This window comes from Podarcis filfolensis (genome assembly GCF_964270895.1).
Source record: "Podarcis filfolensis genome assembly, chromosome: 4".
Lineage (NCBI taxonomy): Eukaryota > Metazoa > Chordata > Lepidosauria > Squamata > Lacertidae > Podarcis > Podarcis filfolensis.
Genome location: NC_139607.1, coordinates 33,398,398 through 33,415,445, shown reverse-complemented (window position 1 = coordinate 33,415,445; position 17,048 = coordinate 33,398,398). Strand labels below are relative to the sequence as shown.

General features: G+C 42.3%; 1 protein-coding gene across 2 annotated transcripts in view; it reads left to right on the top strand.

The window, feature by feature from the left end:
- The window catches only part of SLC9A7 (solute carrier family 9 member A7), a 50,656-nt gene that overhangs the window by 11,163 nt on the left and 22,445 nt on the right, over positions 1 to 17,048 (top strand). For both annotated transcript variants that reach the window (XM_083610683.1, XM_083610682.1), the window contains exons 2-7: positions 8,601 to 8,800; positions 9,746 to 9,823; positions 13,271 to 13,347; positions 13,748 to 13,860; positions 15,950 to 16,055; positions 16,303 to 16,444. In XM_083610683.1, the coding sequence (XP_083466809.1) occupies positions 8,601 to 8,800; positions 9,746 to 9,823; positions 13,271 to 13,347; positions 13,748 to 13,860; positions 15,950 to 16,055; positions 16,303 to 16,444 (716 nt within the window). The remainder of the gene's footprint in view (positions 1 to 8,600; positions 8,801 to 9,745; positions 9,824 to 13,270; positions 13,348 to 13,747; positions 13,861 to 15,949; positions 16,056 to 16,302; positions 16,445 to 17,048) is intronic.

The following is a 17,048-nucleotide window of genomic DNA, read 5'->3' as shown; positions in this document are numbered from 1 at the left end:
GTGAAGATGGCCAGGTGCCAGGATGACACGTAACGTCTCCACCGTCTGGAGGTGCATGCCTGGAGATCCTTGGATCCTGACTGTTTTCACACACTAGCAACACGTCCTGTAGAATTCTACCCGTTGTATTTTATCTGCACAATCAGAATGAATTTCAGGAACCAAAACGACAAATTGAAAAATACGACTTTCGAGCCGTCTGCCCCCAAATGGCAACTAGGCGACTGTAACCCTGGTTTAAGGAGCCATTTGATGCCTAGCTTAAATATCTCAGTTTCTAACACTGACTGCAGCATGTCACCAAGCAGTCCTGTCTTTCTTTTGGAATCGGTTTGTGACAGATCCACCAAAACTTTTGCAGCTATTGGATTGCAACAATCACATGTCAGAAACCTTTGATGAATGGTTGGGGGGGGGCAGGAAGAAGGGACCACTTAAATGCAGAAGTAACTGGCATCTTATTACCAGTGAAATTATGGCGTTTACATTCCCACCCCGCCCCAGCCAGAGCACTGGCTATTTTAAGAGTGCTAGTACAGGAAACATCTCTAGAGTGTTGCTCTGAATGGCTGCTTTTCATTGGTTCCATTTGGCCATCTAGGGGAAGAAAGCTTCCATTGATGTGAAGAGCATCTGTGAAGGATGAAGTGCAAGTAGGAATGATGGACTCTGGTGCTAATGAAAGGACAAATTGTCTTGTTGGGCATTTTCATTGGCAATATCTTGGGAGTGTGCGTATAGGCATAAAGTGTTGATGATGATCTTGGAAACCATTTGATACAATAAGGAATAATTTTGGTGCATTTTGGAGTTGTTGTTTTTTAAATTTCCAAGGAGAGGAAAGCCAATTCAGTGTTAGGGTGTGCATAGTATTATATCCCCACCCCCACCCCCATTTCCACTGATTTTTGCCATTTAGATGACACATGTAAAAGCTACAAATAGATTTTGGCTGGTTTCCTAGGAACTGTGTGAAATGCAACATAAATAAGGTCTGCACAAAGCAGAATATGTTATGAAACAGTTATGAATCCCAATACGTGGTACAGATTGAAGCTACGATGTGTATTGGAGAAAACAAATAAACTTTTTTATTTTTTTCTATTTTCATAAGCAGTTAGGAAAGAAATACTAGTTGTTATTCCCCCTCTTTCAATCTGTGTTAGCCAGATGGAAGCATATAGTAACAGTTGTGTGCACAGAGTTGCTATTTCTGTCTCTTAGCGTTACTAGAACAACAGCATTTTCCCCATTTTGGAGACTGGCACAGGAAAAGGCTTGAAAATACTGAAAACAGCTCCATGTACAGTGACAGTAAGATGGTAACCAACCTTTATGAAGCCATCTTTGGTGCAGCCTTTTTTTTTAATACAGTGGTACCTGGTTACGAACTTAATTCGTTCCGGAAGTCCGTTCTTAACCTGAAACCGTTCTTAACCTGAGGTACCACTTTAGCTAATGGGGCTTCCCACTGCCGCCACACTACTGGTGCACAATTTCTGTTCTCATCCTGAGGTAAAGTTCTTAAGCCAAGGTTCTACTTCTGGGTTAGCGGAGTCTGTATCCCAAAGTGTTTGTAACCCGAGGTGTTTGTAACCCGAGGTACCACTGTACTGTGTATGGATGGTATCTTTCAAAAAAAGCATCAAGAGGTTCGAGTATCTTGGGTACATCTGAAGACTTCTTAGTTTTTGCCAGCCTGGTGACTAACAGTTTGCAAACAATGTGCAAAGGAGTGGCTAGAGCGACTTCCCTTTGTCTTTCCTCTCTGCCAAGATCAGAATCTTAAGCCATTGTATGGCCTTAACCGGCAAGGGCAAAAGTGCTCTTTCATTCAGTGAGAACTTGCAGAATTCACTGCCACCAGTTATGGTGAGGTGACCACCATACTTAAATGACCTTAAAGGGGAATTAGATTCTGGTCCAGGGTGGGGTTGTACTAAGCATGCCATTTTGAGGGAGTGCTCCTGGACTTGGTGCCATCTGTGGAGCTGCAGATAATGTCAGTGGCCGAAAGTGCAACTGTGGTGTTATCTTGCTTCAGCGGTGCATGCTTTGGTAACATCCTGACTAGATTACTGAAGTGTACCCTGTGTGGGCCTGCCCTTGAAGACTGTTTGGACACTTTAATTGGAGCGCAATGTGGCAGCTAGAACATTTGCTAGGAGCTAGGCATTACAACAACATTATAGTTTTTCTACATCAGTTATATGGGTCCTGGACCACTTTAAGGTGCTGTTAGTCTGAAGCACTGCCTCAGCTGTAACATTGGCATCTCAGGCCCTGTCCTCAGTTCCACCGATGAGTTCTGTCAGATTGGCAGCTACAAGGGACAGAACTGTCTCTGCGATGGCCTGTCACTCATGCAATACGCTCCCCGGGGATCTATGTATGGCTACCTCCTCGGTGTTGTGTTTTCATTATTATTTCAGCCTGTATAGGGATAATTTTTTGGAGCAGAGTATTAGCAAATGTGCATCTGTTGCTATTTGTTTTATTTATTTGAAGCATGTCTGAGCCGCTTAATATTTTAAAATCTCTGATGCAGTATTCAATAATATAGCAGAAAAACAGTGAAGCAGCACCATAAAAAACAGGTGCCACATTAGAAATCAGTAAAGCATTGCTATTATTATAGGACCCTGGCCCAGTCCAGTAACGTAACTAGACCAGTTTCATATAACACATTGTTTTGGTTTGAGTTAAGATTGCTTACTATTTTCAACTACATCCACAGAGCACCTACTGTTAAAATAGCATTATTTTAACTATGATTATAACGCTGGAAGTGCCTTATAAGTGACTGACACACTCTCTTGGGGGAGAGAACAAGCTCCATTTATGCAATGGTGGTGACAGATTTAGGTTATGTTATGTCTGCATACATATAGATGCAATTTGGTAGAGCCTATTAAACACAGGTCAATGGTTCCTTGCATATTTCCTATTGGGTAAGCTAGTTTAGGACATCTGGACAAAAGTTTCCATACTGTTATATCTTTTTTGTGATTGAGAGATATACTGGCAGGCAGAAATCAAGGAAAATATGAATCCTGTTCTGCTCAACAATGATGCCTGATGCTCTTTTAGATATTTTGTCAAGGGAACGGAAATGAGCTTCTTCTGCTATAGCAGACCAAATCTGACATGAATTCATACCTCATGTTGACATATTATTATGATCCGTTGGCTTCCAGACTCAAAATGTGGCACTGGTACTGGTGGTATTATAGTAAACAATATCTTACTTCATAAAATATGGATCAGAGAGACATCTAGGAAGATGGAGTTTTTTGTTTCAATTTTGTGCAGCATCCCCCACACGTGCCATCTCAATTATCCAAATTCTAGAAACAATTTTCTGAGGCACTATGGGAAAGCTGGTTCTTTTTTTAAAGGATCCCTCCCCCTCATTGCTTGTACACATGACGAAAGGGACTTTCCGAAGTAGAGCTGCTAATATTAGACTACTTAAGCAAGTTCTCCTATTCTAAAAGCTCCTGTTTCAAGAGTCGGTTATTTGAAATAAATGAAGCTTAAGTTAGAAGTTTTTAAATGGTTGGATGAGGACCAGAGGAAGCCCTACACAATCATGAAGCTTAAAGTACATTTTCAGCTGGGTAGCATGTGGTTTTATGGTGGATTATTATTATTATTTGGAAAATCTGAATTAAATGGCCGGGGATGGGGGGGTTAGGCTGCCACTTGGATGAGGACAACGTCTTGTGGACCACATGAGAATCCACTTTAAGCTGCTGCATGTACGCAGCTTGAAGTAGTTGGCAGCAATTCAGGGGATTGTGGTGCTGATCTGTTTGTGCCATAGCAATGGCATGATTGCCTGAGTCATACACCAAAATAGACCCTGGATTCACACATCAGTATAGCCCTATTGGCATTGAATGTTGAACATGTGATGGAGAGAGCAGGGTCCTTCCTTCTTGCTGTCCTCATCCATTCTGTTCAAATTACTCACCCTTTGCTCACTTTACTAGGGAGGGTGGTGGTCTGTGGGGGAGCCTGCTGTTTTAGTCAAAAGATTCTAGAGCCTTTTCATGTTCCAAAGTTTAAAGCTTGGAGATAAAGCAGAATCCTTATCTCTAGCAAACAGCTTTCCTTGAGTCACTGCAACTCTGCAAAATCTGAAGGCCAGGAAAGTGGAATGTCTTCTTTTCTCCCACCATTGCCGCCACTAAGTCTTGTGACGTTCCAATTGTGTTTTAACTCCCTATTAAAAGACATTGCTTCTATTTCCTCAAGCTTTTTTTTCTTGCTTCACATTCATCTTTTTCTCTCTTTTTTCTACAAGGATAGGTTGAAAAATGACTACATGTTGCAAAGGAGAAATGGCACAAGGCCATTGTAGTGGATGGCTTGGACCACGGAGACATGGGTTCAAATCTCTGCTCAGCTTTGAAACTTTCTGGTTGAGCTTTGGTCAGTCACCACCTCACGTACATAACAAGGGTCTTGTAATTAGCCATGTGGACAGGGAGCTATGTAAATTTCCCCGAGCTCCATGGAAGACCTCTGATCAATTCAAAGATTCGTGGACTGGCACAGGCACCAACACCAGTAAACATACCCATTCGTGTGTCATGTGAATTGAGCTTCTGCCCACTCACAGGCATGTGAATACTGCCAATGGTATAGTACTAATGATTCCGTGCTTCAGCGGTAGCCAAATGTGTTGCCCTTTGGATGTTGTTGAACTCTCAGTACCCTAGTCATCATAGCCAATGGTCAGAGATGATGGAAGTTGTAGTCTACTGTCATCAGGAGAGAACCAAAGTCCTATCTAAGTATTTTATTGAAGTTGAGAAATAGGTAACAGCTTTGCGGATGCTTACCAGTGAACATCAGCTTACTGTGCTGAACACCTCAAGAAGACGTTGAGATAGTCATTGGGAATCTACAGGTGGTTATGGGGAACCTGCTGTTTTTATATAATAACAGGACTTTTGCCTATTGCTAAAGTCCTTTTCTCTTCCATACTAGTGGAAGAGAAGTGTGATACCACAAGACACTGTTTGCCCCACAAACCTACACCGATGATTACAACAGCTTCTTTTACCCAAGGAATTTTTAGTCCTGTGTGATGGCTTGAGAGCTTGACAGTTCTTGGTTATGCATGCATTTCACATAGACCAGTGTTGTAGCATCTGCGCAACCCAGGTTGGTTCAAGGTAGGACTGGGAGAGACCCTTATCCAAAACCCTGCAGAGCCATTGCTGGTCAATAGAGACAATACTGAGCTAAATGGACCAGTTGGGCTGACACAGTATAAGGCAGCTTCTTAGGTAGGTAACTTTGGAGAAAGCCATGATTTGTTGTGTAGATGCTCTGTTAATCACAATCCTTTGCTTCTTTTTGAATGGAACAAGAGTCCTTTGTTCATTCTCACCCATGTACTTAAACAATTTTGCAAACGGGATATAAGACAGTTTAATTAATCACTTGCATGTTTCACTATCCAGTTGTCCTTGTCTCTCCTTTCTTCTCCTCTCCCCATTTGAAAATGTGTGTGGGTACAGCGAAGGCCTGCTAAACAGGTGAGTCATGAACTTGAACAAACCGGCTGTGTTGTATAAAGGAGGAAGAAACAAAATTTCCTCTCACTGAATTATCTTTGCAGCTGGCTGACATGGCCAAGGATTCTGGCACGGCCAACCACAAATATTTTTAAAATAGGCACCAGCCCCTGCATCGTGGGATGGGTTTAGAAGCAAAACACATTGTTGCACTTTCATGTGACATCTGTTTTTTGTCTCAACACCTGTGCTTCAAGCATACTTAATCTTGGTCATAGTAAGGACTAGAACAGTATTTTTCACACTGCTGAGATGCTTGATTTCAACTTACTAGCGATGTTTCTGGAGCCACAAGCGATCCCCAAACTTGAAATCGTGCATCCGTGGCTCAGTCTCCCCTTTGAAAGTATAACTTGTGTTCCAGCTTAGTGTCTGTATAAGCTATTACCTAATTATTAGGCTGTGTGCTTGATTATTTTTAGAGGCAGAGCTTTCCTGGATTTATGCTTGCTGTTAATTTGTGTTAGCAGTTTAGCTAGAAAGTGGAGCAAGATTGCACAACACTTGCCTTCAGCAATCCTTAATTTAGCCGCAATGTGCATTGGATCTTATTTTATTTTTGCGTGTGGCATTTTGGTTTTTGCTATGTATTCAGAATTAATTTTTAAGTTGCAGGGAAGATGCATGCCCTTTGCAGTAGGCCTTTGAATCGTGTGTGTGTGTGTGTGTGTGTGTGTGTGTGTGTGTGTGTATCTTGTTAGGCTTCTTCTTGTTGTTTAGTCATGTCCGACTCTTCGTGACCCCATGGATCAGAGCACTCCAGGCATTCCTGTCTTTCACTGCCTCCCGCAGTTTGGTCAAACTCATGTTGGTAGCTTTTTCAATTGGTTATTTGTAATGTGTCATGTAACACGTTCTAGATGCTAAATTTTCTGAGGCGAGAAGGACTCACCATCTCAAGAGTCAACATTAACATGCAAATACAGTGAGGTTGTTTACTGTCTGATCAGAGCAGGTATGTCATGCTCAGAATAACAAAATTCATTGTAGGCACTTTGAAAATAGTCAAAGTTTAAGAAATGGGCAAGGATGTACCGTACTTGTGACGTTTCTATTTGTGTGTAACTGTATTGTGTAGCAAGTACAAACACACCAGACTACGCATTCATTTGTATTTTAGTTTCCTCTACCCCGAGTTGGCAAGACTTGTCTGACAGCAGCAAAAAACCTGAGCTTTTGGTGTCTTCAGCCCAGTCCTGAGGAATATTCTGCCAGTAGAAGTTCAGCAGGCGCCTTCTGCTTTAACCTTGAAACATTCACTGAAAAATTTTCCTTTGTTGTTGGAGATACCTTATCAAAGGACAAATCCATTAGCCCAAGTAGGCAGAACACACCCAACTCTTGGTTAGCACTGAATTCTGCTCTGTTTGCAGTAGTTCTTTACAAGTGAACTAAAGTAAGAGTGAGGCTGGACTGGTGGCATGCTGGGTCAATGGCTATTGGAGTAGGTGGAAGAGTAAGAGAAGCTTAGGAAAATCAAACAACCCTACTTCTCAAAATGTGTTTTTAATAGCTTGTGGTGGTGTATAGACTGTGGCCAGTGAGTCACACTTCCATAAGTCAGATTATCCTATGTTTTTGGGTGTTTATTCAGTAACACAAAATAAGAGAGCTGGTGATCATGTTTCAGAGTTGCTGTGACTTATTACTTCTTCTTGATGATCTGATTTTTTTTAATGTGCTATGTTCCTCCTTTGCTATTTCTATCTTCCTATCTTCCTCTCTTTGCACCTGTGATACCTTCAGCAGATGGCTCGTTTTTCTTAAGGTATCTTTTAGTGAAATAAATAAGAGGCCCATACTTATATTCAGACTTGTTTTTGTTGCATTGTGTACCCTTTTTTGGGGGGTGGACAATCTTACTTGATGGCTAGCTTTATTTTATTATATTTCATTGTTTTGATGCCATAAATAATCTGGGAGCATCCAAGCATGCAGCATACAGTATCTGAAATTAAGCAGGTATGGTCCTGGTGTGACCCTGGATGAGAGACCTCACCTCAGGAGACAATTGTGTGTGTGTGTGTGTGTGTGTGTGTGTGAGAGAGAGAGAGAGAGAGAGACACAGACAGACAGCTTTGTGAATGTGTGTCCGTGTACCTTTCCAAACAGCTATTTAAATCAGTCAGTAGAGTATGAGACTCTTAATCTCAGAGTTGTGAGTTCGAGTTCCACGTTGGGCAAGAGATTCCTGCATTGCAGGGGGTTGGACTAGACTGCCCTCATGGTCCCTTCCAACTCTACAATTCTTCTAAATGTTAGGTGGGCAGAGGTGGTTTTGGGCTATACTGATAGATTGCTAGCTGACTTGCTGTGGGTTGACAGGAGTTTCTCACTCCTGTTTGTTCGACAACAAGAAGGCTCTGCTCTCCCTCCCTGCTAGATGAAAGCATTATAATCTCTGATCTGTAATAAATTTGTACTTCTAGAATCAGGTCATGCGGTGTTCAGTAGGTAACTGGTTCTGACTTCTAAGCTGCCACTTTGCATCCGACTCCCATTTGATGGATTTCAGTGGTTCTAGTAAAAATCAAAGAAGGTCCTATAAGCCTGAGGTGTTCTCAGTGCTTTTGTTGTCATAGTACTCACCAACGTGAAGTACCATCACCTTTTTCTTTTTCTTTTAACTGCCATTGGCAGCCATTTTGTGCTGCCACCCGCAGCAGATATGAGTTATCGCACCTCATTTTTTAACACCCCCCCCAAAGCATCAGTACAGAGAATACTTCGCTAGTTGGGCCACAGGTCTGATGCAATATAAAAATCCCTTTAGAAGAACAATGTACTCATACTCAATTGCCTGCTTCTTTTTCTTTGTGCATGTTTAATATTAAAGCTAAGTGTTCTTACAGTGTGCCAAGCACACATTGTACCTTTGCATTAGCTACATAATCAGTCATGTGTCCATCTTTAAAAAACATAGTCAGTTCTAAAATCAACAACAACCTGTTGACATCTGTATATGCCTGATAGGATATAAAACTCAAGACGTAACATCTTCTCTTTCAGGGCTCATTGTTGGAGTGATCTTGAGATATGGCATACCTCCCACCAGTGGCCGTGATAAACCGTTAAGCTGTTCCCAGGAGGACCGGGCTTACACAACTTTGTTGGTCAATATCAGTGGGAAATTCTTTGAATACACCTTAAAAGGAGAAATAAGTCCTGGAAAAATACACAATGTGGAGCAGAATGACATGTTGCGAAAAGTGAGAGCTACCTTTTTGTTAACTGTGGCTGTTTATGAATGCATTTATTTTTGTGCTGGCCTGTTTTCGCAAGTCTCTTTCAGATCTCAGTACGTGTGATAATATGTGATGCTTTCATTGTAAGGTTCTGTACTTTGCAATGTTGTTCAGATGTGGTAAGGAGATCCATTCATCTGGATTCCCTTACCCTTAGCATTTAAGAACTTATGCTTACTGGTTCCTCCAAGACAGTTTGGTAGTTCTGAGAAACATCAAACCATTGACACTGGACTATCCAGAATAAACATTCCCCATTCTTCCTCACCCTGGTCCTGTAAAGTAGGTTGCTGGTCTCAGTGCAGTGTGGAGCAGAATATCTTGTTGCCCAAGGTTACTTACTCAGTTCAATTCCTTAGAACCTAGATTTTCTTTTTTGTTGTTGTTCAGCCTGCTGATTTTAAAGCAGCCCTTCACATCCTTAGGTCCCTCAGAACTTGCCACACCCCCAACTACCATGTCTTATTATGACCAGGGATGGCTGGAGTTGTAGTCTGACAACATCTGAGGACCTAAGGTTGGGAAAGACTGCTTTGAAGGTCTGTGAAGGACAACCAAGCTAGTATCTTTGCCTCTTCTGGAACACCTATATGACCACTTTATTATGTGCCAAATATAATCCTGGTTAGAAAACAAACAAACAAATAAATGTCATGAGAGTGATGGTTTTCTGAATGAACCCTAGACCATGGAACACTTAAAAAGAAAAAGAAAAACCTCTCTGCAGGAAACTGAGCATGTTGATAGCTTATTGGAATGAACCTGTGTTCCCTGATCTCCAGGAAATGATTGGTTTAATATAATGGCGAGAGATCGGCATAGGAAATCTGTAGGCAGACTGCAGATGTTTTGAGGATAGCCACCTAGAAACATTGTCTTACAGCTGTTTTTTCTGTGTTTTCTTTAAAGGTAACATTTGATCCAGAAGTGTTTTTCAACATCCTCCTGCCTCCCATTATTTTCCATGCTGGCTATAGTTTGAAAAAGGTAAGCCTGAAACATTTTCTGAACAACGTTGCTCTGCCGGTGTGGACTTTGGTCCTGAGAGTAGTATACTCAGCTATTAAAGTCAGCCGTATTTTGAGGCAAAGTTAACTAACTCCTACTGGCTTGAATCCAGTGGACCATTCAAGCAAGACCATTCCTGCAGCTGCAGACCATCTATTCTTCCTCCACAAATGCTGAACTGTAGATTTTCATTCTGTGCTGTAGGTTGTTCCTATAGGTCCCCCCAAGAGATTTGTGAAGTTTGTTGGGTTGCATGGAGGAAGGCTGCCTGCAGGGAGCCTTTGTTCTATGCCAGGGATGTCCAAGAGGTAGATCATGATATACTGGTAGATCACAGTGTGTCCATGGTAGATCTTGCCACCCCCAAAAGCTCAAGAACTTTGGCTCCCTAAAAAAAGCTCAACTTTGGTAGATCACCACCAGTTTTTTTTATAGTGGGAGTAGATCTCAGTCTCTTGAAAGTTGGACATGCCTGTTCTGTGTCACATAGTTTGCATAATACTCCCTGTTCAGCCTTTGGCATAAAGGCCTGTCTCTAATTGATAGGCCTATAGGGTTGTGCACCAAAAAAATGCACCAGACAGACCTATCTGAGGATGATATTCCATAGATGAGGGGGCACTATGAGAAGGGACCCTGTTAAAGACATCAGGGCATGGGTTGGTATCCCAAACCATGTCAGTAAATTATACACACAACCCAGATGGATACAACCTGATCTTCTAACAATTCACATACTCCTATGATCTTTGTTTTCCCCTTAAGAAATAACATGAGCAGATGGGACTCATTAACCTGGGAAGGTAGCCCATCCAAGAGAAGGAAAACTCTGGTCCTAAACCTCAGCTGCCTTGTGGGATACCTTTGGGAGAACAAGATGCTAAGGAGTAAACCCTACACAAATCCAGAGTGGAGTTCCTAAGATGGATGGATGGCGCCTTGTACGCCTCCTTCCAGCAACTCCCGCGGCTAAGCTGGTGCCAAATGTATCACTCTGATTTCCTTTGGACCACATCAGAGAAGCCAAGAGGGGGGTCTTGTTGTCTGGGCAGTCCAGGACCTCCATACACACTTCTCGGGCTTGCTCCCCAGGGAGGTCACTTCTGTGCTGCTACTGCAGTGGTTTGATTTCACCCGCAGAGGCACACTCCATTGTCTCTTTGTGCCAACAATCTGTGTTCAGGTAAGCAAGCTTCTCAAGCATTTACGGTACTGTAAGACTAAACAACAACAACAGATGCACTAAGTTGCTGATTGTTTTGAGAGCTCACTATAGTTAATGGTTGCTGAAGCCTTAATGGCTGCATTTAGTTCATGTTGGAAATTGACTGTGGGCGACACATTACAAGCCAAGCAGGGTGTGAGAGGAGTTGAAGGAATAGGTTTCTTGTTCTGTTGCACCAAGGCATTCTTATGGATTTGCTCTGGTGAATTTGAGCCAGGTAGACCTTCATTCAAATCCCCTTTCACTCAGTTGAGTAGTTTCATGGAGAATTAGGAATGTAGCTCCCTGAATTACAGCAATTGTATCTTATGCTGAATGGGGCTAACTGCCTCCCATGTCCAAGGTATATGTCTATGTTGCTTTCTGCTTCACCGAAGCCCAGCATTGAGTCTCCTTAACGTCCTTTCTGATGGAACCATTTCTAAACAAAGTTATTTCCTCTAGTCAGTTTCATAGCATGGATCTCACTTTCACACACTTGCTCTCAACCAAATCTTTTTTTTTAGGAATTCTCAGTCTGTAGTTAGCAGAAACTATACTCCCTGGAGTACATGCTACATCTTCTGCTCAGAAGGCTTAGGCAGTGGTTCTCAACCTGTGGGTCCCCAGATGTTGTTGGACTACAACTCCCATCATCCCTGAGCTCTGGCCTTGCTAGCTAGGGGTGATGGGAGTTGTAGTTCAACAACATCTGGGGACCCACAGGTTGAGAAAGGCTGGCTTAGAGGGACTTAGATGATGTCCTCAAAAACTGCTGCCTTTTGTTATGGATTGTTTATTATCCACTGAAACACGCACATGAAAAAGCAACCTTTTTGCTCCTTTTATTTATTTGACTGATTCTTTGCATTGCTTACGCTTATTGACTTCTTGGTTAAATAAACCTGTGAGCTGGAGGGAGCCGTGATTAATCTTGCTCTTATTAACCTCTGCCCTCTTAGCCAAGTCCCTGAGAGGTAATATGCTAGCCCTCCAGGCTTTGGTTAGAGATGGGAGTCTGGCAGAGTTTCACTGGGTACCCCAATTAAATCTCTTTCCCATGCACCCACATACTTGAAAACCAAACGTGCTGTTTAGCCTAGGGGATGGTGACAGCTACTCTATTGTGTTTGTCCAACTTGGTGAAGTGGTAGGCCTGATCTGCAGTAGATGGCTCCATGTGGGCTTTAACCATCAACCCACTGGGTGTTGCTTAGGTTATTAGCTGAGGGAGTGTTGCAGCAACCTCTAATCACATAGGGGCTGCCCTTTCCAAGTTGAGCTGCGGGTGCCCCTCTTTCCCTGCAAGAGCAGAAGAACCTGTAAAGTGTTTCTTGGAACGCTAGGGGAGAAGAATTAAGCTTCCTCTAAGAGTGGTCTCTTGCTTAGGAAGCTTTTCAAAGCACTGCTTGGACTAGATGGATCCTGTCTGGAGAGTTGTCTGATGGAGCAACGAAGAAGTTCTCCACCAAACTTCTTCCTGCTCTTGCTCAAGCCCAAGGCATTTAAACAACACCTTTGTAAATCCACACTGTTCAGAATGGCACAGCTTCACTACTTGCTTGTCTCTTCCACACCTCTGCTGGGGTTCTGTGCATGATTCCCTAAGGCACTGGGGTTTTGAGCCTTGATTTGATGGCCAGCCTGAGCCATTTATACCAGGCAGTCCCAAAGTACGTGGAATCAAAATATGACTCAGACAAGACTAATAACAATCTCCCCGATATTTATTTATTACAAAATTATGCCACTTGTTATAACAAAAATCTCTAAGCTGCTCACAATAAAAACACAACATTCAGTGAATTTTCCTAAAAATGAGATAAAAACAAAATGCAGCTATATCTCATAAATAAAATTAAACAGTACAGGAAAGAAAATTGTTAAGAGGCGTTTAAGGATCATTACTGACTTTGCCTCGTGAATTGCTCAAAGGAGAGCGTTCCATAGAGTGGGTTCTATTATCAAGAAAACCCAATTATTCATTGTCACCAAGTAACAAACTGCTTGTTGTGGAACAATGAGCAGGGTCTCCTCAGAAGATCAGCTTAGTTTTTTGAAATGTTCCCTATATTTCAGAAGGATTGCACAGTAGAGTTGAAATTTTTCTGTTCTCAGAATAGAATGTGACTTAACTAGAGCACTGAGAGTGTTGCATTCTTTGGAGTTATAGAAGCATTGCTTCTATATGGTTGTTCCTAACCCATTTTTTCCCTCTACAGAGGCACTTCTTCAGAAACTTGGGGTCTATTCTGGTTTATGCTTTCCTAGGAACTGCAGTCTCTTGTTTCATCATTGGGTAAGTTGAGTTTTGAGATACCATTTAGTCTCGTGGGATATCATTTTGGCATCTCTTTATCACCCATTGTTGTGCCTTAGCTTGTCCAGCAAGATCAGTGAGAATATGTTGGACGCATAGAGATGCTGTAATCTCTTACCTCTCAAATAATCACGCATACACTGGGTTGCGTGTTTGTCATCAGTAATAAAGTCAGTTCAAAGAGAAACTCATGCTATTCTCTTGACAGCAATGTATTTTTAAACTTATTTTAATATTTTATTCTAAAATTTGTCATGATGAAGGGCAGGTAATTTTTAAAAACGATAAATTAAAATATTGTACATTTTTATATATAAATATAATCCAGAACAATCTGGTTTAAATGCTTCGCTGAATTCTTCTTTCTTTTTCCTCGCAGGAATCTTATGTATGGTGTTGTAAAACTAATGAAGCTTGTGGGGCAGCTCTCTGATAAGTTTTACTACACAGATTGTCTCCTTTTTGGAGCCATTATATCTGCTACTGATCCAGGTATAGACTTCAGTTTTAAAAAATCATTGGTTTTTTATGACACTTTTTTTCCTTTTTACTGTTGTTGTTTATAGGATGAGAAGAAATAGTGTTAGGCAATTATGTCTGATCTTTCCCCGTGTCACAGAAATGTCTTTCCCCCTTCTATAAGGGGTAAGAATTGGAAGATTAAAGTATAAACATTACAAAAATCTATAGGAGAAGTGTGGTTGATGGCATTATGATTTTTAAATGCAGTATAAATTTCCTGTCTGGGAGCCTTAAAGATGGGGTAAAATGGCTAAGAAAAATGAAAAATGCACAAGGAGTTTTGCAGCGTGGCTGTCTGCCAAAAACAGTCCTGCAGTGGTAGTGATGCAAGTATTTCCTTATCTCTCCCCAACCATAGTTTGTATAGACCTGGGTGGAGGGGGAGCTCTTCTGTATCCCTAACAATGTGGGAATCTGCTTGTATGGATTCTTTCCACACTGTCAGACAAGCATGAGGAGACCTATGCAGGGAGGAGCCAGTGGCATTCATGGCCCTTTGTGGAAACTGAGGCAATTTATAAATAACCTTGTCATGGCCTCCTCTGACACTTGTTCTGGGGCTTCTTATGGGCTGCGGGAGAGGATTGGAGGGGAGGAAAAAGAAGCAGCAACATTATCTTTCCCCCTCATATTTGTGCCAATATTCTAGGGTGCATTGTGCATCTAATTATGCCTGCTGCAATGCCTGCATTCCATTCTAAGACAAAATTGCAGACTTTGGGGAGGGGGCAATGCCATCTTGTCTTGTTTTCCCTCCCCCCATTACCATCGCCCCCTACCATGCCGTTGGGTTTAACACAGAACTTTGTGAAGAATTCTGGAGAACTCAAACGTTTGTTCATGGCTTTTTGGTTGGTCCTAATAAGGCCTTGGGATGTGGGTGGCGCTGTGGGTTAAACCACAGAGCCTAGGACTTGCTGATCAGAAGGTCAGCGGTTCAAATCCCTGCGACGGGGTGAGCTCCTGTTGCTTGGTCGCAGCTCCTGCCAACCTAGCAGTTCGAAAGCATGTCAAAGTACAAGTAGATAAATAGGTACCGCTCCGGCGGGAAGGTAAACGGCATTTCCGTGCACTGCTCTAGTTCGCCAGAAGCGGCTTAGTCATGCTGGCCACATGACCTGTATGCTGTATGCCGGCTCCCTCGGCCAATAAAGCAAGATGAGCGCCGCAACCCCAGAGTCGGTCACGACTGGACCTAATGGTCAGGGGTCCCTTTACCTTAATAAGGCCTTAGTGTAGCTTTTGGGGTGTCCCGTCCCCCCTCTGCAATGAGCCAACATGGCTATGCACATTTTAAATCTGGGGTAGGTAGAGGAGAGGTGCACTATTGCAGAGGCAATACCCCCTTGTGGCAACAGTAAGTGTTTACCATGTACTCAGTGAGATAATGCCAGATGTCTCCACATGAGGTCGTTTGCTGACTAAATGTTCCCCATGGGGGAACTGAGAAGTTACTGAGTTGCCTTGTGATAACTTGAGCACATGCAAAATGAATGTAGGCACTGGGCCTTGGACAGATGTTTAGGAGACCCGGTACTTTTGTGTGTGTGACTGTACTGATGAGTAGTGATGTTAAAATCTTTTGAAGAATATTCTCGAATATTCTCAATTAATGAGATGTGTACATTTAAAGCAGCTTTGTGGACAACACAGAATTTACAGTATGTGGAGAATGTTCTTCGGAGAATTTTCTAGCAGAGAATATTCTTGAGAATATTCTCTGGAGAATATTCTCACCTCATGTCACTACTCAAGAGTATTGAGTACTATCACCTCCTTTTCTGCTGCCCATAGCAGCCATTTTGTGCTGACATTCGCAGCATCTACAGCAAGATAAAAATACCGGGACCTCTCTCTCTCTCTCTTTTTTTTAAGTACTGATTAGACCTTTCACCAACTGCCAACCTGTATTGAACACCGTTGGTTTCATGGTTGTGTTATAGCTTGATAACATTCACTGCATATGAAGTTGGCAGAGAGCTGTTTCTTTCCTGCTCAAAATCACATATACAATAAGACCAATTTTTAGTGCCTTGTTCTTCTCTTTTCCCAATTGTAGTCACTGTACTGGCAATTTTTAACGAACTTCATGCTGATGTTGACCTCTATGCACTGCTGTTTGGAGAGAGCGTTCTGAACGATGCTGTTGCTATTGTACTATCTTCGTAAGTAAAAAAAATAAGAGTTTTTGATGTGTTATGTGAAAGACCATTAATACAAAATGAACCAATTCCTGATAGTCTTGTAAATCAGATTTGGAAAGACTGCTGTTTTTTGCATTTGCCTTGAGATCATTTGCGTGTGGTTGGGATGATAGATGGGAAAGATGCAGCTCCTAAGATAACTAAAGGAGGAAGAATTATGTGGGATAAATATTTTGCTCATTGCTGCTTCTTGTCCCCTCTGTTGCAGTTCTATTGTAGCATATCAGCCAACGGGAGGAAACATCCATGCTTTTGATGCAGCTGCCTTTTTTAAATCTGTTGGTGTTTTCCTTGGAATCTTTAGCGGCTCGTTCATGATGGGAGTAGTGACAGGAGTTGTGACAGCTCTGATATCCTTTTTCTGTTGAATGCTCCCAGTTTTTTTGTGTGTGTGTTTTTTGCAGATGCCCACTCACTTTTGACTTCATTCTCTGGTGAAAGCAGCATTTCGTCTTATCTGCTGCAATCTTCAGGTCTTCTGCCTGTAGAATCATAGAGGGCGTCATGCCATTAAAAAAATAAAAAACACTGTACTAGAAAACTGCACTGAAATATAGACAACTTTGTTTTACAGGTAGATCAGTTTTTAGGTACAGTAGTCAGTTGCAGGTGAGGTCCCCCATCCTAAGAAAGCTGGAATGGGGATGCAAAAAAAAGGCAAACAGGCAAACTGTGAAGCAAGACAGCCGTGAGATCGGAAGCCAGGAAGGTTGACAAGCAGAAACTCCCTAGAGCAGTGATGGCCAAACTTGGCCCTCCAGCTGTTTTGGGACTACAACTCCCATCGTCCCTAGCTAACAGGACCAGTGGTCAGGGATGATGGGAATTGTAGTCCCAAAACAGTTGGAGGGCCAAGTTTGACCATCACTGCCCTAGAGGGAGACAAGGAAGCCAAATTGATGTGATCAGAATTTGGCTGCTGCCTAGATCAGGTGTGGAGAACCATTGTCCTTC